At 33.7% G+C, this 27,960-nt stretch overlaps 1 protein-coding gene across 5 annotated transcripts in view; it reads right to left on the bottom strand.

The window, feature by feature from the left end:
- LOC118745947 overlaps positions 1-27,960 on the bottom strand; it is a 114,968-nt gene that overhangs the window by 38,326 nt on the left and 48,682 nt on the right. For 2 of the 5 annotated variants that reach the window (XM_036479617.1, XM_036479618.1), the window contains 2 exons: positions 24,287-24,407; positions 23,661-23,744 (listed from right to left, as the gene is read on the bottom strand). In XM_036479617.1, coding sequence (XP_036335510.1) covers positions 24,309-24,407 — 99 coding nt within the window. In that variant the 3' untranslated portion in view covers positions 23,661-23,744; positions 24,287-24,308. Of the gene's footprint in view, positions 1-2,993; positions 3,156-3,693; positions 3,793-5,687; positions 5,887-16,531; positions 16,556-19,233; positions 19,353-22,677; positions 22,872-23,602; positions 23,745-24,286; positions 24,408-27,960 lie in introns of those variants that run through there. The other 3 variants (XM_036479614.1, XM_036479616.1, XM_036479615.1) reach the window with 3 other exon arrangements.

The following is a 27,960-nucleotide window of genomic DNA, read 5'->3' on the forward strand; positions in this document are numbered from 1 at the left end:
TAAATTACGCTACTCGTGTCTCTTCTGTGCTAATTGCTGCTAAGCCCTTTCCATCCTGGCCTTTTCATCCTCTTCTGTTACCAGCGATTACATGTTGTTACAGAGTTTCTCATATCGATGGTCCTCTGCACTACTCCAAATTTCATGCCTTTTAGTTATATAGCGGATTAGGTTTATAAATAACCATATTTTTCTGTGGCAAATCGACAGCGGTCCGCTAGCTTGGCCATGTCATTCGAATGGACACCGACGCTCTAGCTCTGAAAGTTTTCAACTCGGAACCCGCTGGTGGTAGCAGAGGAAGAGGCAGATCCCCACTGCGATGGAAAAACCAAGTGGAAAAGGCCTCGTCTTCACTTGGCATTTCCAATTGGCGTAAGTTGGCACAGAAGAGGAAGGACTGGCGTGCTTTGTTGAACTCGACCAAATTGGTTTAGTGATGATTTCATTTTTGTTTTCTCTCTCTGTGAACACTAAGCATACCAAAACCCAAATTCAAGTACAAAATAAGTAGAAAATATTAAAAGATAATAATTATTTTACCATTTTTTTAATAAAATTGATTTAATAAAAATTATTAAATTTTCTGTTACAATTTATTTTTTGTATAGGAAAATTGCAATATTCAGCTGTTTATAAACATAAGTTATCAGACTAACAAAAGTAAGCTGAATAGAGCGTGCAGAGTTGATAAAATTATCGAGTAACTACCAGCAGTTTACCAAAACTACCAAAATGCAAGTGAAGGCCCCCTAAAGTTTTAAATTATTTCATAAACTTTTTGAATTGGGAATTGATTATGAAATGCATAGAAAGAGCTTACAAACCTGCGCACGCCCATGTTAGGAATTATTAATTATTTTATTCGTACGGTGAGTACAATTATTCCGTTTTATCATAGAAAGATAATTGACACTGCCTGCCTCAACAGCCGACTCCGAATGTGGAATATTCCAATTCGCTAAAAATTACTCCATCCCCTTTTTTAAAATAGGCGGATCTTTTCTGACTGAACAATATATGTACATATCATCGCCTGGATAAAAGATTGTCGTAAGCACCATTTTTGTAATATTTAATTATAGTTTAGTTATATGTATTTAAAAAAAGCCTTTGGATTGGTGGCATAAGTTTTTATATGTTTCCTTTACACTGACGGAAATAACGCATAGTTAAAATAATTTTTTTTATTTGATTATCGTTTAAAAATGCTCGTATTTAAAGATAAAAAGTGAAGCGCAAAACGCCATCCGTGAAGTGCAAAATGCTTCACTTTAATATGGGCGTATTTTAATTGTATATTTTCAACTATACAGTACTTTCATTGACTTTTTAGTAAGATCAAATTTGATTTTATTATTTTTTACCCATAAGTGTAGTTTCCGGATATTTACAAAATTTTATCGGTAATGAAAAAAAATTAAGTTAAAAAACAGTCATAAGAAGCTAATCTAGGTCTTGCAAATGACGTCATCCATTTTTGGATATCTCCTTCAGTTTCCGATAGAGATTAAATCAAAAGTATCGCTAATTTTGCGCGCGAAATTGTTGACAAATGTAGCATACGGCAATAAAATTAAATAAGTAATTTAAGAAGTTCGTGAACTAGTCACTTTCTCCGAGACTTTGGAGAATCGCGTTTTTGAGAAACTTCATTCCAAACTTCAATCGGGATTTTCCAAAACCTGCCGAAAGTAACATACGAAATGAACTTATTCTGCAAGCGAAAAATGCAGTGAGATATTTAGAATTGGGCTAATAGGTCGCGTGTACAAAATTTTGCTTTAGCTAATTAACTAATATATTTTTTTTTTTTGAGTGTAATCCACTCACTGCGTTCATATACATACATACATATCGTCGTTTAAAGTACAAAACCGCGTATCAACAAAATGCAAAACCGCATAGGTGAGGTTGCAGAGTAGAAACACTCATATTTCAAAATGGTTCTCTTTTTTATAAAGCAATCGCATTTTGGTTAGTATATTTCAGGACGAATGGATAAGGATTGAGTCAAGAGCTTGTGTGAGCAAATCTAATTTTTGGCAGCAAATGTCAGTTACGCGGTTTTGTACTTTGAACGACGATATTTACATGTGTGTTTATTCAAAAAGTTGCATGATTTAGGTCGGTTGTATGCAGAAATTCTGCTTGATAAACTGCATGCTATTGTTGTTGAAGACAACTCGCAGAGCGAGAATTCGGTGACTCTCACAGCAAACTAAATTATTTTGGGACAAACTGCTGTAAAATTAGTGTTGCCATATGAAAAAATTGTAGGTTGTTATACACAAAAATTTTGTGCTGTGAGAGCTTCAAAGTTTAGGGCACAATTAATTGCCTATGAAACATTATAAGAAATATTAATTGTTGCCGGATATATAAATCTGAAATTTTCATTTCGTGTTGACAATGGGCATAAAAATCAAAATCAACATGCAACCCTTTGCCAAAGTCGACATAATAACCTCAGAGAAAACTGAGCAGATGCCAAAAAAAAAGTTTGTCTGCATAACACCGACCTTAAAGTGCGTTTACATATACAGATAATCTTAATTAAAGCTCGTTTGTTAATCCACCCGTTTACACAGGAAAATCTCAGATTATTAGCTGTGCTTGTTATTCCACAGCTCAAGGAAAAGTTAAGTTTCTTCTCTGTGCCACTGTGATTACGTTTTTCTGCTATATTAAATATATTTTATCTTAATATTTTATCAATAAAAAAAAACCATTAAAAACCTCTTTTCCTTGCATAAGACCATTTTTGATTACTTTTACATTTGACATTTCTCCTCTTCTTCACAAAAATAATCGATAAAACTAGGTTGGGCACCGAAAAGTTATCGGTTTGATCTGAATTTTTTTATAATTGCAGATTAGGGAGGAACTAATTTCGTATGGCTAATTTCTTTTTTTTAATTATAGAATAGGGAATTAACTTATGTGTAAACCTAGTATTAAATAGTCATAGTTTTGCGTTATGCTGCACTTACCTTGTCCGCCAAGTGTATTCATGGATTGAGCTCCTACACCACTGCTGGCAACATTATCGTACAATGAAGTGCTGCTGGTGGCATTTGCCATCACCTTCTGTTGTCCACCAACATCGACATCGGTTATGCGAGAGCCTACTGAGCGTGGCAAAGTGGATGAACCTGCAAAATGTGAATGAGGTGTGATGAGATTGCGATGGCGAAGTATGTTCGTATGTATGTATGTATGCATGTATGTATGTGTGCTTGTATGTAGCGAAAGTGAAGGAATGAAAAGAAGGCGTTTGGCGTTTTTTGTTGTGACAGTAGTAGTGAAATGGGTAATGTAGTAATGGGGAGTCCGTCGTGGGTGATGAGTAGGGTATGTTTGTATGTGTAAATGTGACCGAGATTTTATTGGATTTTAGACGGATATTGGTTTGGTGGAATCAGTGGAATGAAAGTAGAAAAATAAATAAAAGATAGGCGATAATAGTGTTATGTGGGCAGACTAATGTATGTAGTTTTAATCTTTGTATAAATGTATTACATACATATCTATGCATGTATGTTTGTGTGTATGCAAGTATAAAATTGTTCTTACATAGAGGCATGTATATGTAAATGAGTTGTCAGCCACAAGAACAATTGATAAAATGGAAATGTGTAAGAGTGCGTACATATGTATGTGTTTGTAGCTCGTCCTGTTGTAATTTCCTTAAATATGCATGTACAAGTCTCTGTACAAAGCATGAAAAAGTCCTTGCAATTTTCTTGCAGTAAGTGCTTCCGTTCATGACCAGTTATTCAATTGAAATCGCTAATAATTTGGAATTAAATTTGATTATATGTATAAGACTAATATATATGTATGGATATGTAACTTGCCTAATCCTAAAAGCTATTCAAATGTGTAATGCAACATTACTTCTAGCTGTTCCATCTGTTTCTTTCAAAATATTGATTTTACTTAAAACAAAAAAACTGCACTATGATTTAATATTGGGTTTAGCTCCAAGCGAGGTAAGTTCCAACTGTGCGCGCTAAGCAAGAAACTCGCAAACTAAGCTCTTTACACAAATATTCGTGAAAAAAGTTTTGGGTAAAAAAAAATATGTCTGCCAACACAGATTACAATGTAGGGAAAGTCGCAAGTTTTGAAATTAGACAAAAACGCCAAAACATGTCCAGATCAGGTTATTTTCCCAAGATACTTTCATTTCTATGAAAAAAAATTCAAACTTTAACAAAGAAAAAATTTTTTAATTAACATTTTGTAATTGCTTTTTCTTTTGTATTGAATCCTGAATAAAGAAACAAGCTGCGAAAGGACAAATGAAAATGTGCAATAATTTTTTATATGAAATAGGAGCAGGAAATAATGTTACTCATACGCCATAGCGTGCTTGTCCCTACTCGTACATACTTCTACAATGGCGTATGAGTAACATTTTCCATGTTAAAGTTTAAGTTTTTTTTTTTTTTCATTGGCAATGCAAACTTAAAATGGAAATATCTTGCGAAAATGAGATGATCTAGAAAAATGTTGTACAGATCCATAATCTATTACCCAAAAATAGGTTTTTTTTTTGTGCGATTTGCCCGGAGAAATTTTTCGTGAAAATTTTTTGTTACGGCTCAGTTATGCTTGCTCAGCATTGAGATGTTTTAAGAAATTTGTTAAATTAACTTTGTGTCCAACGAAGCCGTTAGCATCTGCCATTTTTCCTGGCGTGTGTTTCACTCTCACGTGTTCTATTCTTACTAATCAATTTGTTCGCGGAACGCATATGAACGTTTTGCTCGTGGTAACTTCGAGTAGCTTAAGTAACAAACGAGGAATGTTTCGGAAGATCAAATTCGGAACTCCCAATGTTGTTATGTCCAGAAAACGAAAACAGAAGTAGCCTTTGAAAACAATCCTATAGAAATCGTAAAGAATTCCCTTTGGCGTATGCAATTATTCGACCGCCAATATCTTTAAGTTATCGAAGAAGACTATGCTACTGCTATGTTCCACATGAGCTGCGATATAACTCCCTCCAGGGCGTACCACTGAGCAGGAACCTTTTAATTACTCATTCGCCTAATTTTGCGCCTATTCCTTGTCCAACTAGCATTAGTTCGATAAACGAGTTTAGTGAATTGCTTACTCCCAGATTTAGCAGAGATGAGACAATCGCTGCAGCAGATACATTGTTGAAAGCACCGTCGATGTCCAGGAAAGCAGCGGGGGTGTATTCCTTGTCGCCACGATTTAAATTAAGAAAATAAATCTTTTCAAAATTTAGCAACCGATAGCTTTGCAAACTTCATAAACAAGAGCCTATCTAAAACAAAAAAAAAACGAAGTGAATATCCCGAATCAGCCACGTAAATATAACCTAAAAATATGAACGCCTGAAAATTGTATGTTGCCAGCTAAGCCATTTCAGAAATTTCAACAAATCTTAAGTTATGTGGTCATTTTATAAGTTTTCAGTTTGGGGACGTGTATGAAGTTTTGTATATGTAAATATGTATGCAAGTATATGTCTAAGTACGTCCTACTTTGTGGTCGCATGCAATCAACGGTACTGGTAAAGTATTCTATTAGAGAATAGTCATTTCAACATTACATTGTTCAACTTTAAAAGTTTAGAGTAACAGTTTGTTGTAGTAGTATTAGTAAGTAGTAGCAAGTGGTGGTAGTACTTAGTTGTTGTTGATCCTCACCTCGTACTCTGGGATCGGTCCGGAGACGGGCATACTGTTCGGCCGACATGCAGGTGCATTGCGGTTCGCTCCGTACGCGTGACGGCGATGCCGGTGTGCTCAACGGCTTTCGCTTGGCCTTGATTTTTCCCTTGCCGGGCGGATCCAATTTCAGCGAGTAGCTCGACGAGGCCTTTCGTGAAAATTTGAAAGAAGGCGACTGTAAAACGTCGCACTATCATTAGGTTAGTTGGTTGGGATTTACAAGGTTCTGTGTGTGCGGTTTGTTTATTTTTTATCATTTAAACTTTTTTCTTTTTGAATTTTAGTTTTATGTTTATAAGTTTTAAATTTTTATTTTATTTTTTCTTATTAATGTTTTCTAAGGTACTACTTGGATATTTCAGATTTCATTTTGCACAACTGCCAGCGCATTGTTTCTCCAGTTTGGATTATGCGATTTGCTTTGAAAAACTATTTTTTTTTATTTAAATTTCGAGAGCGTTTAAGTTATTTAAATATCTTTGGAAATGGATTTTGTTTGTTTGTTGTGTAGAAAGTGTGCGCTCTTCGTTTATTTTCCAAAATTTGAAATGCGCAGCGTTTGATCTTTTAGCTGAAATTCCTTGTGCTTATTTCAAATACAACATTTATGTATAGTAAAAGTAAATATATGCAATTTAAATATTCTTGCAGAAAATAAATCATTGGGAGAGTTAAGGCGAAAACACAATCTGGACACTTTTGCATTGCAATTGAAAGAGTATAAAAATACAGTGCATGAGAAAGGTTTTGTACAACAAGATCGTGGAAGAGCGACAAATACGGAAAATGGAATAAACAAAGTTAAAATTGAGAAAGTTAGGTAGGTCTACAAGCCGCTCACTTAATAAAAAAATATATATATAACATTTATTGCTTTCGTTGGTATTTTGTATTTTATAAATATTTTTTCTTTGCATTGAATTTAATTTAATTTAGTTTTTGTTATCTTCTTTGATTTCATAGTCATTTCTTTGAGTAATGGAAGCGCCTGATATTTTGGTTTTTGAGTATAAAACTGTCAGTGTTTATATGCATTAATACGTTCTTATATTTTATGTGTGCGTGTGATTTTTCATTTACCACATGACAGTTAGTGTGCGAGTTTGTTTAATAGAGGGATCTAAATCTATGTATATAATTTAGTTTAAGTGTTAGAACAAAATATGTACAATTTAGTTTAACTGTTAGAACAATATATGCGCGAATCCATGGGCCAAATATAGTAAACGTTTTTCTCTCTGGCGTAGGGATTTTTTAAACAGAATTTTAAAATTGAAAAATACGATTACGTAGAAAAACACTATTGATATCTAATTACAGATAAAGTTCTGTAGAATTATTGCTGACTAAATTTTCTGATATCTAAGGGCGTTAAGTTTTGAATATGTCCTTTTAAAATTTTATCCTTGAATATTCTCTAAAATTTGCAATAATTACACACTACACTTACACTACACTAGACCACTTCATGAAATTTAATCTTTTCAACTTTATTAGCTTAAACAAATTTAATTACATAAAAGGGCATATTCAATACCTAATCGTCCTTGTGAACCAAAAAATTTATTTATTTTTAATGATAGAGAAATTTCTCTTTCAATTGGTACCCATATTGCTATTCTACATTGCACTAAATTTTTTAAATAATTTTTGGAATTAACCCTTTAAGGACCATAAGCCTATAATAAGTAATTCATGATTTAATTGTAACATGAGATTAGCCGAGGTATAAGTAAAATAATTTTGCTCTTAAAAAATCTCTTTAATCTCAACTAAAAACAATTTTTTAAATTTTTTTATACCATACAAATTTTCATTAATCTCAACAACAATTTTTGTGAATTTTTTTTTCTGGGGTTTTTAAGTCACTTTTTTTTTTTTTTTTAAGTATTCCCAAATATTGTTTTCCCCAAAGAAATCAGCACAAGGGTATATTTTTACAATTCTGGAAAAAAATTTTTAACTGCATTATCCGTATAAACGTAGTACCCTACTTTTAATACTAAACAAATATTATTCTTGAGATGTTTATTTACAAAAATATGTAATATTTTCGAAAACATTACTTTTACTGCGAACATTTTTTATTTTCATAAAAATCGGTTTATTAATTATATTTTTTTATAAAATTTGTGTTTCTCCAAAAATGATTCTTAAATAACTATTATTTTTTAATATTTTTCTAATATTGATAAAAAAAAACCAAAAATTTTTAAAAACTCTTTGAAAACAAGAAAATCCACTAAAATCTTATAAATAGTGGAATAATATTTTGGAGAAATATGTTTCGCTTAGCCCTGAAAGGGTTAATCATATCTTCCAAACTACAAAGTCCGTTTAAAAAAATCCTGGCGTCAGAGAGAGAGAGAAAGTTAAAACGCAGTTTTAGCATATTTGGCCTACAGTATCGTGAGTATATTGATTGCTGCATGTTTTTCGATTTTTTGAAAGTGAAACTATATTTTATAACCCGGTATCGGAAAAAAAATTAACTGTTTTTTTTATTATCTTTCTGCCCAATACTCTATTGTTGACATATCTGAATTAGTCTAGCGCACTCTTCGCAGAATACTCTAGCATTATTTCACTAACTATTTGATGTCTAATTCAAAATAAATTCGTAAATGTGCATTTGTGTTTTGATATCCTTATACTTAGAGCTGATGTATGTTATCAAGTATTTATAGAGAAGAAATGTGATAAACTTATCTACATAGTTCTCGTAAATTTAATACATTATTATACTTCAAGTTTTAGTTTCAAAGTACTCAATATTTCAAATAATATCTCGTTGCAGAGAAACGCTTGTTTTTGATTGAAACCCCAATTTTCGTAGGTCGTTAAAATTCGTTTTTATAAATTTTATGTATAGATTTATATAGAGAAACCCGATACTGCAAGTTATGTAGTTTAGTAAGCGAAACATTTAAGAAGCAACAAAGCATATTTCTTATAGACCTTTAGACGCATATTAGATTTCCATTTTAAATATACTCATATTTTCGCGTTACGTTAGTTTATCATTGCCATTTAAAAAAGGAGAGCAACGGTAATGTCACAAATGTAACCGGAAAGAATTTTACATACTGCAATTTGCCTCGAGTTAGACGGTGAAATAATTATTTGGAATCAAAGTTAAGTTAGTAATACTTACAACAGAAGATGTAACCAACTCAGCAGAAGCCTGAAAGCATGAATTTGGTAGGAAGTTGCTGTTGATTCAATGACACGGTCATATGGCTCTTGCAAAATACGAGGAAAATATGAGAAGTCAGTGACTTTTTGAATTTCCCGCCCAGTAACTTTAAATGCCATACTGCTCCCGTAAACCGCCATCGATTGCATTCAGTTTGTACTTGACAGCCATTGAAAGCAGGCAACGGCATGAATTTTAATACAAATAGAAAAAAAAACCATTACCGAAACCAAGGAAAGGCCAGAAATCATCGATAAAATCCATGGAAGGAGACTTTGGCGATGTTCAGTCGCAATATGAAACATGGATGCACTACAACACACCAGAGAACAAGGAACAATCAGGAAGTGTATCAAAGAAAGCCAAAGCCATTAAGGTCATGGCCATTGTTTTTGATGTCATTCACATCGATGACCTTGAAAAAGGCAAAATTGTCACTGGCGAGTATTGTTGAGAAATTTTGACATTTGGCCAAAAAAAGGTGCTGTTCCATCAAAACAATACCCGTGTGAAGTGATCATAGAAAAAATCCATCAATTGGGCTACGAACTATACACCATATTTACTAGATTTAGTCCCCAGTGACTATTTCCTGCTTTAAAACTCAAAGAAATGGCTCGGCGATAAGAAATTTGGATCGAAGAAGGAGGTTATCAATGAAACGAATGTTCGTATGTATCGGGCTTGAAGGAGGCTGTTTTAGAAATAAAACGTTTTTCTGCCGAAAAATATATATTTTATTCAAAAAGACACTGACTTTTCAAATCGCCTTCGTATCTAATAGAAATTATATATATATCAACCGCCGAAAGTGATTTAACCAAGTGTATTATTTCCAAGAAATGTCAATTACAAATTGATTATGGTAACGTGATCTTAATTCTTTGCGTTTTAAGAGCTCCAAGGTCACAACTCAACCACTTGCAGGTGTGCCTACTAGTTGTTTTTTATACATTTATATACATATTTATTTGTTGAATTTTCTTATTATAACCTCATACATATTAAGCCTAATAACAACTTTTAAAAATGTAACTGGCGGCCAAGAGCTAAAAGGTAAGGATAAATAATTACCAGAGCTCAGGCTCGATCTCAGTTCGGCGCAACATCAACAAAAACTGATATAAAAATCCATCTAACACTTAACTGTCATCAGTGATTTTAATGCTGACCTTTTATAATGCTTGACAGTCGAATTTACTATTAAACTGCAAAGCTAGAATTAACATCAGTGATAACAGGTATGTTCCAGATTGGTTCTAACATCACAAAGTAGTTTTTTGTGAAAATTGCAGATGGAGGGTATTGAATATAAACCCTCGGTATGCTATAAAAGAAGGAACTATTCTTCTAGAAGGTCGGCCAAATATTTGGCAAATGTGTAAGCGTCAAAACACATATACATATCTTCTACTAAGCAAATAACAATCCGGTGGGGAAATGGTAAAATCTTCGTCGATATCCAAGTTCCTTTGAAAGCAATGCTCTAGCGATAGAAATAAGGCAACCAAAGTAAAAACTTATGCAAATACAGCTCTTATCCGCATGATAACACTATGCTGCTGTATCGATGCTCAACCGATGGCAAATGTCAGCGAGTTCTCACTACAAAAGCTGTATCCATGACAAATAGGAGAAATCAATTTACCACTTTCTTTCAAATCGAAGCGACTCAAACACTTGATCACACCAGTCTGGTAGAGATGGCAAAGGTGGCAGTCTTCAACCTCTTTAACTTAATTCATGCCTTGACATTTCTTTTTTGACCGTCACTTTTTTCACTTTTCACTTACTATGCCTGATTTTTTTTTTTTTTTTTTTGATTTTTCGACAGTAGGCAATGGCGAAAAATTCATTTTTTCCGACCGGAAGTGCAAAATCTATTATATTTTAAGACTTCCGCCAAAATATTTTGGAAAAATATTAACGTCATTACTTTGATGCCGCTGATACAAATTTCAAACATTTAAAATAAGAAATATTTTTAATTGATTTAAAACTATTAACAACTACCGCATCGATGCTACTAGCACGGTTACCAATTTTGAGAAAAGCGGAGTGATGACGCCCATTTTTTTATTATGGTTATTTCAAAAATGAAATCGCTTTTTTTTGTCCCGGTTACTTATTTTTCAAAATCCGAATTTTTAGTACCGGTTACCGGTTACAGTCAGGAAACAACAGCCAAAAGACGAAGTTCGGACACTTGCGCATAATTTAGTGAGGTAGCAAAAGAAATTCACTTGTATTTACATACTTCCTGCTGTTGACATATGCTATAGGAATAATTCAATTTATCAATTTTTACGTTTGTCCTCTTGATGATTGGTGATCGCTTGGTGTTTCCAAGGTTACCAGATAATGACGACCCTCTAGAGACAATGCAACTCATCAAGTTAACTTTTCACTATTATAATATTTCCATTTTATTATATTCCTTAATTAAATGTATGAGCACTGAAAATTTTAAGAAACTTCTTAATCAAAGAAACAAATACTTTCTTTACGAATTACCGATTTTGAATGATTTATTACGAATAAACCAAAAGAATATTTGTTAAATTCGTTTTTGCTCTTTAAATATTTAAAAACTGGTAACGGGTACTAAAAATTCGTACTTTTCTAAATTGTGAATCGGTACAAAAAAGCGACTTCAATTTAGATTTTTTGGAAAAGATTTTCTTTTTTTTTTGCTTTTTCCAATCGGTCCAGCTCACATAATTCTAAATACGAGGAAAGAATTGAGAGAGCTTTGATTAGTATGAATTCAGCTTTAGTAAGATTATAGAGAACTCGATCAGATCATAGCGTAGAATACATTTTATCCGGCTGCGACATGTTGCCCACCATTATTAGCTACATACGAGTAGAAGTGCTTTATTATGTCCAGTTCTCGTTCTATATTTACATATGTTTATATGAGCATATTCGAAGACGGTTAATTACATAAATATTACACATTCCATTTAACAATCTACTTAAGTATATTAGTATGTGCCAATTGATATTCTATAGATTCCTTTCCTATTTAAGCATCCTTTTTGAAGGAGCATTATCTTCAAAAATGTATGATCATTTACGTTAGGTACCAATTCTCTCTTATCCGTATGTTTCACGGCTTTTTGTATGCTTCTAGCTTACGATAATTATTTGTTGCTGTCATACCTCAATGTGTGTAATCTAAAAATATATGCATTTATGTATGCATAACTTTTCGTCAAAAATTCTGTTACAAAAATATATTCGTATTTACTTATTTCATCTTGTGTTAACTATGCTTTCGATCCTGACGAGTGCGGAACATTCTCAATAAAATTTTCACTTTCATATTTGTAGGAGTGTCTTGTTTTTCTTTCTTTCTTTCTAATCTAACATATTAACTATGTATGTATGTTTGTATTATGCTTGTTGTACATAGTAACTGTTACCTAGTTTAATCTACGCCTTTCAGTTTGAGACCATTTCTAATTGTGTGCTCAAATATATTTTATGCCATGCTCACTCGCTTTGATAGCAAATTTCTGGCAAAATCAAAAATCGATTACGATTATTCGCAAACCGCAGTATTCTGCGCGCATACATATACAAATACAGTGTTGCCACTTTGTGAGTAATTCCTCAAAACGTGAGGAATTTCGGGTGCGCTTGAATATTTTTTGAGGATTTTTATTTTGAGGAATTTTTGAGGAAATTTCTCTCGATATATTTCCAAGTTACAAATGCAACCATGTTTTACTCAAGAGAGTTGTTAAATCGCTCTGCAAATCTTTAAACAAAAGGCTTTCCGAAGTTTAATAAAGAGCGAAATACACTACACAAGCGGCTTGTCAAACATTCTTCAAACCTACTTTTCCCATTTCGCCATACACCATGCAAACATGACTCGTTTCAGCAAAGAATTTTAGTCTTCTTCCCGTTCACAATGTACAAGGGTTTGATTTTCTTAAAATTTTTCTCTCTTGCGTCCTCATTCGGAAAAATTCCATTGCGAATGAGGCGATTTTATCATACACAACGTAAGCGGTTCGATCAAACGTCAACATGGCGGCCAGAAAATCAAAAAAAATATTGATTTTTGTTCACATTTCCCTCAAACGGCTTGTCAAACCTTCAAACACCCCCATACACAATATAAATAGCTTCAAGGAAAGGGATATATCGATGCACATCTGCATTTGCTGCTAAATATTCAAAATGTTGTCGATAATTTTCTTCTTTCCGTCGTTATATTTTCAACTTTTCAATTCAAAAAAAATTATATCTGCATTGCTAACATAGCTCTCTTCTAATGCTTCAGTAGAACGTACATTTAGTAGTTTAAAAATGTGTATGACTGACTTGAGGACCAGACTGAGCACTGATATAGTTGCAACAATATTATATACAAACCAAGGCATAAAAAACTGCGGTGATATTGAACCGCAAGAACAAATGTACCAACTGAATTGCAGAATGTAATTAATTTTTAACTTAGTACTTGTAAATAATATGCAGTACACAATCCTCATATCTGTAATAAGAAAACTTTGAGTAGTTTGTTCAGATTTTGAGGATTTTTCATTTGTTTTTGAGGAATTTGGTAATTTTTTGTGGCAACACTGTACAAATATATGTAAGTATGTAATCGAATATTTTTGGTTTCTGTTTTGATGTGTTGGTGTTGACTTCATTGTTTGGTGTTATTGAATTATTAATTTTCTATTGATAATAAGCTGGTTGAAGAAATATTTTTAATTGTTTATATTTATATTGTTAACTGTTTATTTTGTTTATTAGTTAGTTGTTTAGTTTTATATTTTTTTTTTAGATTTAACAAAACCGCCAGTGGAGTTTTTTTTTTTATTCAAAAAAGCGGAAGGGATTTATTGCGGGACTCGTAATTGTGTGTGAGAGAGCACACGTTGAGGGAATCGAGCGACTGGCTTGCAACAACAGCCGAATCTCAGGGATCGTCATCGGGCATGGGATGTATAGGATAGGAGAGGGTGTTATAGTACAGGATGCGTGCGATTGTTTTAAATCGTTTTGCATTTTTCTTTTTCATTTCATTTTGCAGTGACGACGTATGCGATTTCGTTAAAGAATTCATGTACAAATAGTTTGAAATAATTGAGTGATAAAAATTCCGACGCGTTACCGTAAAATGCAATCGATTATTTAGTTGTGTTTCAGTTATAATTAGAATAAGTGAGAAATATATTTTAGTAGAAGAATTCGAATTTATATAATTTTTTTTAGAAATTCAATGGTTAATTAGCATAAATAGATATAAGTTTATATATAGAAAATTACATAGAGTGAGTGGGAGAGTCAGTGAGAAGATGTGTGAAACGAATTTGGGTAAAGTATGTTGAGTGATTTTTAGCGGAAAATGCCAAGATGATCATAAATGAGGGTTAACAATTTTTCGAAAATGATGAAAGGAGAAGAGAAAAAGAATGAAAGAATACAATATAAATATAAATAATTTAGTGTTTATTCGATTTTGAAAAAAATATTATGTTTTTTTTTTAACAAAATTCTTTTATTTACATACATTTACAAACACATGATATTGTCGATCGACTTAAACATAAAGATAATAAAAAAGTGATTTTCATAATATCTAATTTAATTTTACAACGCGTACAGATGACGGAATAATACTTTACTAATTGGCAACTATGAGGATGATGAAATGAGTGTTTTTTGCAAAACAGTGAACAGAGTGAAAGGGACTAAGCTATAATACAAATCGAGTTAAGGAAAAAATCGTCGGTGATACTGCCAAACGGTCTATGTCTATTAGTACTCTTGCCACTCAGATGGTCTCTAACTGGCACCGGAATGCATCTGAACATCGTTACACCCAAATAAACGAATGACAAAACTGTCTACCTTTGGCTGATGAAGATGAACGATTGCCAGAAGAGAACAGATGCAGATAACAGATCAACTAAGCGCCAGAGGTAATAAGTGACACAGAACGTTTTGCGGTATCACCGACGATATGTATGTTACATGTATATAAGAAGTAACTTTTATTAAGAAAATGCTAGGAATGGGAACGAAAGACAGATTTTCAGCGAGGGTGGTGATTGAAAAAAGTGTAATGTGAATCAGAAGAGAGCGGCTGCCAAGAGAAAGTTGAAGACCTTTGTACAAAACATCAAAATGCAAAGTCACCTCTACAAAATACATATGTAGATATATCCTCTTAATTATTTTAAGATTGAGTACATAGTACATTCATAAAAGAAAGAATATTTATTAAAAGAACGAACGATCTTAGAGAAAAAGTTTACTTTCGGCATTTAAGAATTTTCTCAAAAGAATTTTTTTTTTTTAATTTACTCCTTGTTACTTTAACCATTTGTTATCTTGAAAACTCCTAGAACTTTACTAGGTCAATCATAACCAAATCAATGAAGTGACATTGAATTAGAGACACAACATCTGATAAATCTGCTAGTTAAAATTTACAACTCCAGTGTTACGTATATAAGCAAATCTCACGAGCTATTATATTTTTCGACAAAAAACGTTTATTTTTTTTTGACGAAAATGGTGGCACACTTATTTTATAAAATGCATTATCTTCAGTTTTGAAGTCCCTTAAGTTGTTAAAATTAAAAAAAAATCGGTTAATTTCAAAAATTACAAAATACTACGGCAGATATTATAAGCGCTGCCATTTCTTTTAATTTGGTGGCACACTCTTCACAGTTCACAAATATGTTGTATTTGATGCCAACGTCCATTGCTTCTAATATGAACATTCTATTTGAAAACTTCCCAAAGTTATTAAAAAAAAAAAAATGAAAAACAATTATGATTTTTTCGAGTTGGAATAAAAGAAATGGGTAATTTTGGTATTTTTTCGCCTAAATAAACGTTTTAAGGCTAAAATTTTTAAAATAATTGATTTATTTTTAACGTCCTTGTATCTATTCTGGACCGCCATTGATTGAAATATATGCAATAGCGGTTTTTTTCGGGCAAGAGACGGAAGTGAAACTAAAACAAATAACTCTGAGATTTGCTCATATGTATGTATTTATATATATCGTCTCTTGGCGCGCAATAGCTCGTATCCGCCAAATGAAATACTACGCTTTATTTCATATTTCAATTATATTATAAGCTTATATTCACTAAGTTCAGTTCACAAGTTTTAAAGAAAATAAATTTTTCTTTTTGCCCTTTTTTGAAATTTTCTGACTATCCATACTTGGTGTTGAATTTGGCGTATGCGAGCTATTGCACGCCAAGCCACGCATGTAATCCCTACTTGGCCACCTGCTGAGAAGATTAGATGAAAAGTGCTATTTGTGATTAACTAAATGTGTGTGAAATCAATAGACGTAAGAATAAACATGCCAGATCTAGGTAATCAACACAGGATACATGAAAATGTGGTACAAGAAAATTAAGCACAAAGAATGAGTCAGATTCATTGATACTAAACCGCAATGACACAGTTCCTTTTTTTTTTGTTTTTTTTTTTTTGGGTTATTGGTTAGTGAAGGAACACTTAGCCGGGTGAAACAATTAGGAATGATTGAAAAATCCACAATTACTCGGAAACATAAATTTAAAACCATAGGTAATTAGGGAAAGACAAGATACATGGAGTTATACTAACGTATTTCTTTACAATGTAAGACACCTGAAAATGTCAAAAAAAAAACGGTATTGTGATTAATCGATTAAGACGAAGCTCTACATGACTAAATAAGATACATGTTATGAATGGCTTTTAATACGAATGCATGTAATTAATCTGCCAAAAATTTAAGATTTTATTATAAATATTAAAATGACGTTTCTGAAATACTGTGGAAGCAGCTGAAATAGATTTTTTTGCACTAAAAGTAGTGGCGATAGGGTTTTATACATTAACATATCAGTCAGTTAATGATAACTGGCAAATAGGCCATCTCTGGAGATGAAGTTCTAAAAACTATTTTTAGTAAATAAATCAGTTCATTCATGTTCGAGATATCGGCGCAAACAAAATTGTTTGGCAGTTTCAAAAACCTGTGCTCAAAGACTCAGATTTGAATTAAAAAAAAACACAATTTAGAAAAATTGCAGAAAAGGGCGCCAGATCTCCATCTTGTGATGAAAATAAGATCCACGAGGATCTTTTCACAGCGCCACAAAACGTGCTGGAAAGACGAAGAACCCTGTTTTTTGGGATACGTTACACTATTATGGGATACGTAACCTTAGTAGGTCATGGATTCTGGGATTGATTATAGAAAATTGCAACAAGAGGATAAGGAAGTGTAAAGTCCGGCGAAATAATATTTAGTTTAATATTTTTTTCAGGTAGTGATTTCACTACAGAAAAAATTATACACGTATTCGTTTGGGCGACGGCCAAAGTATATACATAAATCATGCTGAAGATCATCTTGAAATCCAATAAGACCATTCTTAGCGGAAAATAATGTTTTTTTTCTTTGGTAGTCTAATTGCCGTTTTCGCAAGTAACCTGTAACTTTAACGCTCACTTTATATTTAAAGGTTTCATCAAATTTATGATTGTGTCTAAAGTAAAGCACTTTATTATCGGTTTTAAATTGGTTTATAACCAAGAATCATACATACGTCAAAAACCGATAATAGAAATGCTTAACATTAGACATAGCTTTATTTTTACTCCAACCTTTAAATATAAATTGACTAGTCCCAGGATTTAGATTTTGTTCTTTCTGACGTCAGGATTTATTTTAAAGGACTTTGTAATTTCAAAGATATGATTAATTTCAAAACTTATTTAAAAAATTCAATGCAATGTATAATAAAAATATGTGTACCAAATGAAAGAAGAAATTTATTTACAATGTGAAAAAATTAAAATTTTACGACGGACGAATAGATAACTTTTTAAGCAGATAAAATTAGAAGGATGAAATTCGAGGGTATTATCGAGTTTATATAAGTCCTTAACATATAATTATTTCAAAAACCAATATTGCGAAATTTCAAGGATACAATTTTAATAGAACATTTTCAATATTTACCAGCCCTTCTGCACTATAAACTTGAATATGTTTAAATGCTACAGGATTTCCCCATTAATTTTATACCCATACTTCTTCTCTAAACACATTTCACTGAATTTTTTAAATCATTTTTGCACTACTGACGTCAGAGTGAAAAACTAAAAACGCAATTTTACTATATTTGGCTCATGGTTTGACGAATATTTTGAATTTTGATCGTTCAATTTACTATCGCACGGTTTTATATGTATAATTAGCTAGACATTTAAAAAAACTTTTAGTTATTGAATAAAAAAAAATTAATATAGCCAATACTGGTCAAGAAACGGAGTTTCTATTATTGTCATCAGTGCAAATTACAAATCCCGAAAATGTTCGGGACCTTAAAATAGCGAGGGATCCCGGGACCCCGGGATAGACATTCCTAGTACCTACTTTTCCATCACTGGTTATTAGATCAGCCATGCGCGAATGAATGGGATTTGAGATTTTTTACACATTTTTAAAAAGATGGTCTATTTGCCATTTTCAGCGCCTCAAAGTTGAGTTCCACAGTATTACGTTGAACCGTGTGAATGAGTTGGCATGAATAATTCGAAATTCTTGAAACAATAAACTTTACGATTTGTGAGAATGAAAGCTTGAAGGGATAAGGCAACAACTACTGTACCAACCATGATTTCAGTTAATTATAAAGCAAATAAACATATCAATACGCATGTATCTAAAAAATTTCATATACTTCAAAGAAATGACAATGATTCAATGAACAACTCAAGATTGCAAGTAACTACCGCTTATTGTTATTAATTAAATTAGTTTATTTTTGATTGGTAGTATTGAAAAATTGTTGAAGCTTGCCACTTGTGAAAGGGACACTTTCAATTAAGCTCCTCAATTTCCCAATAGATTTATACTGAACAATATTTTATAAACGTCCAATTCACTTGCTCTCTTTTTTTGCAATCAACTAAAGGTTTTGCAAATTCTTTGTTTTCATTGATTTAATTTTTAACACTAATTTTTAGCTCAATGTTTTTTTTTTTTACTTCCATTTTGTTAATTCTGCACTGAACCTTGTCGGACATACGTAAAAGCAAAGCAAACATCAACTGCTTTTCGGAATTCTGCTGCCACCATTCTGCATAAACATGCACATACATACATATATGTACCAATAATTGAATAAGTGCAGGCTATATGTACACACACACACACACGTTCGTAAAACCATATGCTTATGCGAGTGGCTCAGATAATCCTGAATGCATTTGACACACAGTTCGCTTTGTTTGTAGTTGTCGGCCTTGCTAATCCGCATGAGAATACTTACACAACATTCTCGGAATTGTTTTGCATCGATTGGTGAAGTGAAATTAAGACCCCACGTATCATTGGTCATCGGATCCTTCCAGTACACAAAGCATTCTGATGCTTGGCCAATGCGAGTTCCTAAAACAAATTTAGATACAGATATGTATTTGTTATTATTTGAAAAAGAAATATTTCATCTTAATAAGTACTGGTGCATACATTGTTTAGTTATACCTACGAATTTGAAAAAATCGAAAATTAACATTCGTAATTAAAGTGGATAATTAACTACATATCGACGTCTGAGTGGAAGTTGGCCCTATCTCGGCAGCCAGTTCGAAAACGTCCTATCTCAGAAAACTTTTCAAGAATGGCCTATTTCAGAATTTGATTGAAGAACACCCTATTTCAGAATTCAGTTCGAAAACGCCCTAACTCAACATATTTCCAGTTGAGATGGCGCGTTTTTGGACCCAATTCTTGGCGTTCTTCAAACAAATTCTTAAATAGGGCGACTATGCTGATCAGGCCACGTCGTACGAATGAGGATGAAGAATACCTTGCCTGAGTTGGAAAAATTAGATGGGGAGGGACTTGGTTTCCCCGGAGAAGAAGAAACGACTGACGGGTTATTTTGAAAATACGATACGAGAAATACGATAAAAATGCTTTGCGGACTTGTGTAAGAAGTCCTCAAAGCAACATCTACCATTCCGCAGGCCCTAGGTTCAAGCCCAGTTGTCGATCAACATAAAAAAAAAATAAAATATAAAAGTTTCTTTCTAATAGCAGTAAAACTATATATGTACATACATATATATTAAGGGTTAGGCGAATTTCATCAATAAACCTATTTTTGTCTGATAAATGGATACCGATACCAGTATTATTTCCATGGACACTAGGTGAGCTAAAATAAAATTAGAAAAAGAGTTTAAAAAAATTGAATCAAATAAAAAAACTTTTTTACACAGAAGTTGAAAACTCCAGATGTTGGAAAATCTTAAAACTAAAAGTTTCTAAATAACTTCTCCAGACCTACATAAGAACTCTACTCGATCACTTGCAAGGTATATTAATTCTGCGAAAATGATGCGAAGAAGACATACAATACTCGAAGGAGTTCAAATAATTAAGCAAAGGAGCTAAAGCGTAACTATGTTCTGAAATTTAAGACTGAGATAAAATCCAACCCCAAAGCTTTCTGAAGGTATGTAAAGTCGAATAAATCGTGTTTAAGTATTCCCTCAGTAGTATTTTATAATGATATCCAAGCTCACACTTCTCTTGAGGCTGCAAATCTTTTTGCAGATTTCTTTAAGTCTAATTTCGAAAAAGAAGCTGTTCTAGGTGGAAACAATCTCCTGAACAACGATTCCCCAGTTAATTTTGGAACTCCCTCTTTAATAATTGAAGATGTTGAAGACGGCATTAGACTAATCAAATCGTCATTCAATTCAAACTGATGTGGATGGGCTATCTTCATACCTTCTTAAGTGCTGCTACGCATTCGCGTCTCATCTTTTATTAATTTTCAACAAATCTCTCGAGGTTGGCCAGTTTATTGATACCTGGAAGGTAATTATTCGAACCCATTTTAAAACAAAAATTATACTTCTCAATTAACCGCTTTATCTCTGTAAATCAGTACGGTTTCATGGCTGGTAGGTCTACTGTTTCCAATCTGGCAGTTTTTTCTGAATACAGTATATACAGTATACAGTATATTCTACTCTTAAGTCTTTAGATTGTAGGTAATCTATTCTATCCCTTACTTTTGTCTATAACTTAGTAGGTGGTGCCATAGATTGCCCATATTTGCTTGGACGTATCCATTTCGCCGTGCCTCAGAGATGTTTAAGAAATCACGTAACTTTCTCCTTGGAGACGGTAAGAACTCATTATGCTTCTAATGCTCCTATATTCAGGGCTCTAAAGGAATTCCACTTGCTCTCTAATTCTTCGATTCTGAACTTTACTTACTCGGAAACCCGTTATAAATCAATACTAAATGAATTAATTACTTAGTTTGTACTTCTTATTTATAATTCGTTGTAATCTATATGAAATGTAACTCTTTCTAGATAATTATTAAATAAATTAATAAATAAATAAATAATATTTTCGAATGGCTTGAATTGAATACTTCTACTCAGGAATCCCAAGCTTGAGGCCGGGTTCGAGGAATGGGTCGCTTTTTTGCCAGAATCATACATTGCTAAAAAATTGGCAATTAAGACTGATTGAAAAATGGATCATGCAGAAAGGCCTGGGTGCTGCCCCGGACAAATCCGACCTGGTTCTCTTCACAAGGAAATATAAAATCCCTTCACTACAGCGTCTACCGTAGGCACCACGACGCTGAAACTAGGGGAGTCTGCAAAATATCTAGGCGTAGTGCTGGAAAAATATCTTAACTGGGCACAAAATATACAAGAACGCGTTAAAAACTGCAGTAACTCTCTATAGCTATAAGGGGGTAATTGGGCTGCCCCAAACATAATGCATTGGCTCAACACGGTAGTTATTAGGCCTACTCTACTCTACGAGGTATTGGTATGGTGCCCAAGTCCCGGCAAGAAATCTACATTTGAAGCAGTTCCAAAAGTGCAGAGAACTGCGATGCTCTGCATCTGCGGGGCTCTACGCACACCCCCATCGGAGGCAATGTGCGTCTTACTCACTATTCTGCCAATTGGCATCGTTGGAAAACAGTTAGCAGGGTGCGCCGCCCTGAGGCTGCGGAAACTATCCGGCTGGATAGACACTCATGATGGCCACACTGCAATCTTAGAGAACATAGATATACCGGGCACGGATTACGCTGTACTAAGTCTAAACTTCACAAAGAGGTATAGGATTTATTTTCCATATAGATTTTTTGTCACGAGGGGCTACTGATGATAAGGAATGACTCCACGTCTAAACCGATGGTTCTAAACTAGAGGGCTAGGAAGGGGGCTGACTACTCAGCCCGACTGTGGCTGGAAAAATCTTTTCGCCTACCCGACTATTGCAACGTCTTTCAGACTGAGGTCACTCCGATACAGGAGACGATAGAACATTTAGGTGCAGGAGAAGCAATACGCAACAATATCCCTGTCGTCTCTGACAGTGAAGCAATTAAAGCGCTTGACTCGGTCACATACAATTCACGAACAGTAGCGGGCTGCCGCGAATCTATGATCGAGATGACTGAGCAGTACGTTCGTCACCTGGTATGGGTGCCGGGGCACCAAAACTTACCAGGCAACGATAAGGTGAACGAACTTGCAAGATAGGGCACATCAGTTCCTCGCTTGCTACCTGCAAGCTCATTCTAAGGGATTTATCTCTTGAACAAGCAAAGGGCCGGTGAGGTAGTCTCACAATTTGTGAGACCACATTTATGTGGTCAAAATGGAACAAAAAGCGGTCGAAATGTCTAGCAAAAAATAAATAAATAAAAAACTCTCTCACTCACCTGGCTGAACGAGTCGAACGTCCAATATTTTATCGACCTGACTATTGTAGGCCGTTATATGAAATACGCATTCTGGAGAATCCTGGATGCAGGTTATGTTAACAGGAACCAAATCTTCAGATACTTGCTGCCACTTAACGGTACCGGCGCCACTTGCCGAAACATGAAATACCTCAGCCCACAACCTGAATGAACTGGCGCAGATTAGCCACATTCATTGTAAATATGTGTGCGTATGTGATTATGGAGTTATTTAGCAAGATTTTTTTTTTTGTGTAAATAGAATATAATAACGGTTAATGATTGCAATTTGCAATATTCACAAATATTTGTACATAAAATGTGAAAACGAAGTACGAAAAGTGCGAAAGGAAAAACAGGATGATTTTGTTGTTATTGTACATTTGTTGGTTTTGTAATCGATTGATTGGCATTGGTTTTTTTGGTGGTTGGATAATTCGTTAATTGAATTCATTTTTATTATTTAGCAAGTTTTGTCATGACGAAAATTTTGGTGACAGTTTTTAGTGGATTTAAATTTTTGATTTGTTGTTTTTTTTCGTGTGAATATTGAATTCGAGGAATAAGTTTATTACAGTTGAAACATAGTTATATTTTTAATATTCATATTGTTGTATAGGTTTGTTTGTTGTTTGGTCGATTGGTGGTGTTGATTAGTTGGTTGGTTATGGAACGTTGGACGTTGGTAAAGAGAAGAGGAGACCACAGGAAAAATAAATCGGCGTAAAGAAAAAGAGACAAAAGAAAAATTAAACGGAAATTAATTTCGGTTTCGCAATTATTTTTGTTTTTTAATTTATTTTTCAAAAGTGTTAAAAGTATAAACGAAATATAAAGCTTAGAAACCGTTTCTATTCTTTCCACATTTGTTTACACATTTGCCAATTTGTTTTGCATAGCTTACCTTAATAAATGCCCGTCACGCCGACGTGATGTCTGCCATGGAGAGTCCTCGTAGCGATACGCCTTGCGCATCAATGGCGCACAGGAGCAGCTCAACTTGTTACCCATGGCGCAGCTCGCACAACCACCCTGACCACCTGCAGCTGAAATAAGAAATTTCAGTAAATATTTGCATGCTCGCAGTTATAACAGAAATATTTATCCGATGCATAAAAGTGCACTTTCTGTGTTGGCCGCTAGAAAAGCAGAATTAGTCTGAAGCTAAATAAGTCCATGTTTTTTTTTGTTTTTTTTTTTTTTGAAAAGAGAAAAGGATTGTTCTCATTGAGGCGTAGCTTATTTATTCTGCCATACGATTCTCCAGAAATTAAGAGTATGGGGAAATTTGGTTTTAAATATGTATTTTAAAATACAACCCAGTTGAAGTTAATAGTACATGGCCAATGGATGAAATAAATTTTAATAACCGAACATTCGTTATTTTTAATATTTTTCTACTAAACCGGTACTGAACGAGTATAGACTAAAAAATGGACCACTAATAAAAGGCCTCCTTAAAATATAGTTTAAAAAATTGAGCTCCGATTATGTATTTTGTAAAATTTTCTTTCATAACCGGTCATTTAAAGAATGAATATTTCTGTGTTATTACTTATAGCATTTTTATTTTCTTTCATATAATTACCTTTACCAGAGGCACCCCGATGTCACCACATTCCGCTTACATCTGCTTGAGAAAGCGCTTGACCGCGATTTAAGGACTGCGAACGTTGGTTGTGACGATGAGCGTGATAACGACTACCGCGCTGCAAAGACAAAAGTGTTTTTTTTTTTTAATTTATACAATATGTTTGTTGTGTATGTTTTATTTAGATCTATAGAACATTTTCTTGTAAATGTCTAAAAGATGCACTTAATTTTTATTTTTTTTTATTTTTACAGATGGCAATTTTTTATAAGTGTGTATTCCATTTTTAACTTAAATCTTTTGTTTGACTTGACATAATATTTTAACTTTTTATTTGACTTACCAATTAAATTTAATTAGTCTTTTAAACAGGTGGCAACCCTCTTTAAAAATATTTTCTAAACAAAGCGTTCTTATAGCTCTTTGGATTGACATCCATAAAAGTACTTTCTTCGTCGAATGGACGAGCTGACTACGCGTGTTGTTTACGTATACAAAAATATTAAGGTACTTCCAGGGTTAAAGAATATTTTCTAAATTAATCTTTGAACCCCTTTCGTTTCACACCCACAATGTTGTGATACTTTATTTCCGTTATGAATTAATTGACATTTACTTTTCAAAGAGGTGACAACCTTCTTAAAAATATTTTCGGAATATATCGTTTTGGAGACCCTTTTCGTTTTTCATCTACACTGTTGAATAGATTTTTTTTTTAACTTATTGTTTAATTAATTTTAGCTTTCAAAATGGTGGTAACTGTCTTCAAAAAATATCATATATGTTAATCCAAGTTATAACCTATTTGTGTGCAAAATTTCGTTAAAATACGAGTGTAAGATTTTTACACTAAAAATGTACTTTCTTTTTTAAATTTAGGCATAAAGTTCTCAACAATTCTACATTTTAATAAAGCTACACCTAATTAGCTATTATATGAGTTATTACCAATTGCGAAAAATTTTCCAACTTACTTTTATATGGGAAAAAATCTGAGTTATTTCTTCTCTCTGTGACAAAAAAGAGAGCCTACTTTTTGGAGCAGATATATTTTCGGTATACTCTGTGAATTTATTTCACTTTTCTCTATGAACTTGATGTCTTGAAATAAAAAAAAGGACCACACACACTAACAAAGCAAAAACTTGTACAGAAATTATTGCTTTACTATAAAAAAAAAATACGGAGCTCCTCTGTCACGGGTGGGACAACGTTTGTTACTGGTGGGGCACGTACGAACTTTTGTATGAAAAGGAGCTTTTAGTGTGGTCCATATTGAAGATTATTTATTATAAAATATAAGAAGACTAGTAGTAGTAGAGCTTCTATTCACTCACTTTTTATCTTGGGATAGTGCATTTTATATGGAAGAAAGTTCCTAGCACCGTCAGCAAAAAAAATAATAATAATAAAAGTCAACGCGATCTCCTATCGACTTGAAATTTTCGCTTTTATCTACTTAAATTTAATGGGCTAAAAAACTGCATACCTAGAATTTTTCTAAAAGTTCCGAATAAAAAATGAAAAGTTTTGCGTGTAATTGTTAAAGTTTTTCCAATTTGTATACTTTTTTACAAAGTTTGAAATGTGGATTTATGTGGTACTGATTATGTAATATGCTATACTTTTATAAAAAAAAAAAAACTATAAACATTAAACAATCAAAAGAAAAAAACCAAAACTAGTCGAAATGTCACTTGAGGCGCGTCCTACCTTCTCCCCCGCGTCCACCTCAACAAATTGGTGGGACATGCTTCACTGTTTAATTGTTCTTATCTAACTATTGTAGAAACGATAAAGCAATTGTGGTAAATATTTGCAATGATTTTTTAACATTAGGGGTATTCTATAAGTCTTACAAAGCCCTTGTACAGTGCACGGTTTGCAAAGCTGTCCCATACGAAAACCGGTGTTTACCGTGCAATCTGTGCACCGTGCAATGGCTTTGCAAGACTCAGAGAATACCCCTATTATGTAACGACCGCGAAACATAACCTCAACTCCTGTAATTAAAAATTTAACGTGAAAAATATTGCCGAAATTTCAAGAAATCGAATTTGGACACTTTCTTCCCTAGAAATATATACGTTGAAATCGGCTCCTACACCGGTTCTCAATCAATTCGAAGTATTATTTTTCACTTTATCGTTTAATACTTAACTAAAATTAAAAAAAAAAATCACGCATCAACATAACGGTTTTGAGAATTTCTCCAAAAATGGTTTACAAATGGAAAATTTCAATTAAAAAATGGTTCATTCGGCCCATTTGCGCAAAGTTATGGGCATTAAAAAAGGAACGTTTTTTTTCAAATTCGATATCTCGAAAACGATGTTAAAGCCAAATGGTTTCTGAATTGGGCTGGAATGCTCCACACGATTTTTTTCCTTTAAATTTAAAAATTTCTCAGAAATATATCTCAGACTTTTATGTACTTTATGTACATGGTCTTCCTTCTTCATATGTTTGTATGTACTATATGTACATATGTCTGTAAAAAATAGTGCGAGCAGTATTTCTTACAGCTTTCAATTTGTTTTAATGCCTTTTGTCTAAAGAAATTCGAATGAAGTAGTTCTACCATTTGTTAGCTTAAGTGCCCCGTCGTTGTTATCTTTGCAATTTTTCATTGTTACCAGAATTATTTTTTTTTGTCTTCATTGTGGTATAAATTAATGTCTTCCTTACATGTTTGCTACTCGTTCTTCGAGGCTTTTATGCGTCTCCGTAACTTAAACTTGCATTTGTTAGTATGCAGGCAAGCAGTTAACTACATACGCATGTAAGTAAGTAGTTGCAGGAAGCCCATCATTTGAAAAGGAATTCGTAAAATATTAAAAACTGTTTGTTTAAAATTCATTAGAATATGTCAGATTCGCATTGCTTTTACTGGAAGAGGATATTTATTGAGATAACACTATTTTTAAGACTTTCATGTTAGTTATCTGACTATTTGTAAGAAGAGAGTGCAATGGGATATAGTCGTTGCGCTGGGTATGCAGTTACAGTTGCATGGCTATACTCAATCCCGACTCTTGCCTCCTCGTTCGCGTACTCTGGGCAACGTGAGCAATCCATGTGCAAGCGACTCTGCCCGGCTGGTTGATGTCCTCGTAAGGACAAAAGCTGACATCACCGTCATCCAGGAAATGCTTTGCAGGTGGCCAGGCAAGCAATGTCTTGGGCCTTGCGACGTCTACTACAGCTGCCATGAGCGCGAATTCGGAGTTGAATTTGTGGTGGGAGAGAGACTCCGTCGCCAAGTACTGTCATTCATCCCGGTGGACGAGCGTCTAGCCACAATCCGCATCAAAGCGAGATTCTTCAACATCTCGCTCATCTGCGCCCATGCAGCGACGGAAGAGAAGGATGAGGCATCGAAGGATCTCTTCTATGAGCGCTTGGAGCGCACGTACGAGCGCTGTCCCGTCATGATATCAAAATCGTGCTTGGCGACTTCAATGTCAGGGTGGGCAAGGTAGGGATCTTTGGAACCATCGTCCGAAAATTCAGCCTCCACGACGAAACGTCCGACAACGGATTGAGGCTGATCGACGTCGCCGGGGCCCGCAACATGGTAGTGTGCAGTACTAGGTTCAAGCATAAAAATATCCATCAAGCTACGTGGCTGTCTCCGGTTCAAAAACGAAAAACCAAATCGATCATGTTGT

Source organism: Rhagoletis pomonella, unplaced genomic scaffold (genome assembly GCF_013731165.1).
Source record: "Rhagoletis pomonella isolate Grant_MI unplaced genomic scaffold, Rhpom_1.0 Rhpom_scaffold_00010, whole genome shotgun sequence".
Taxonomy (NCBI): domain Eukaryota; kingdom Metazoa; phylum Arthropoda; class Insecta; order Diptera; family Tephritidae; genus Rhagoletis; species Rhagoletis pomonella.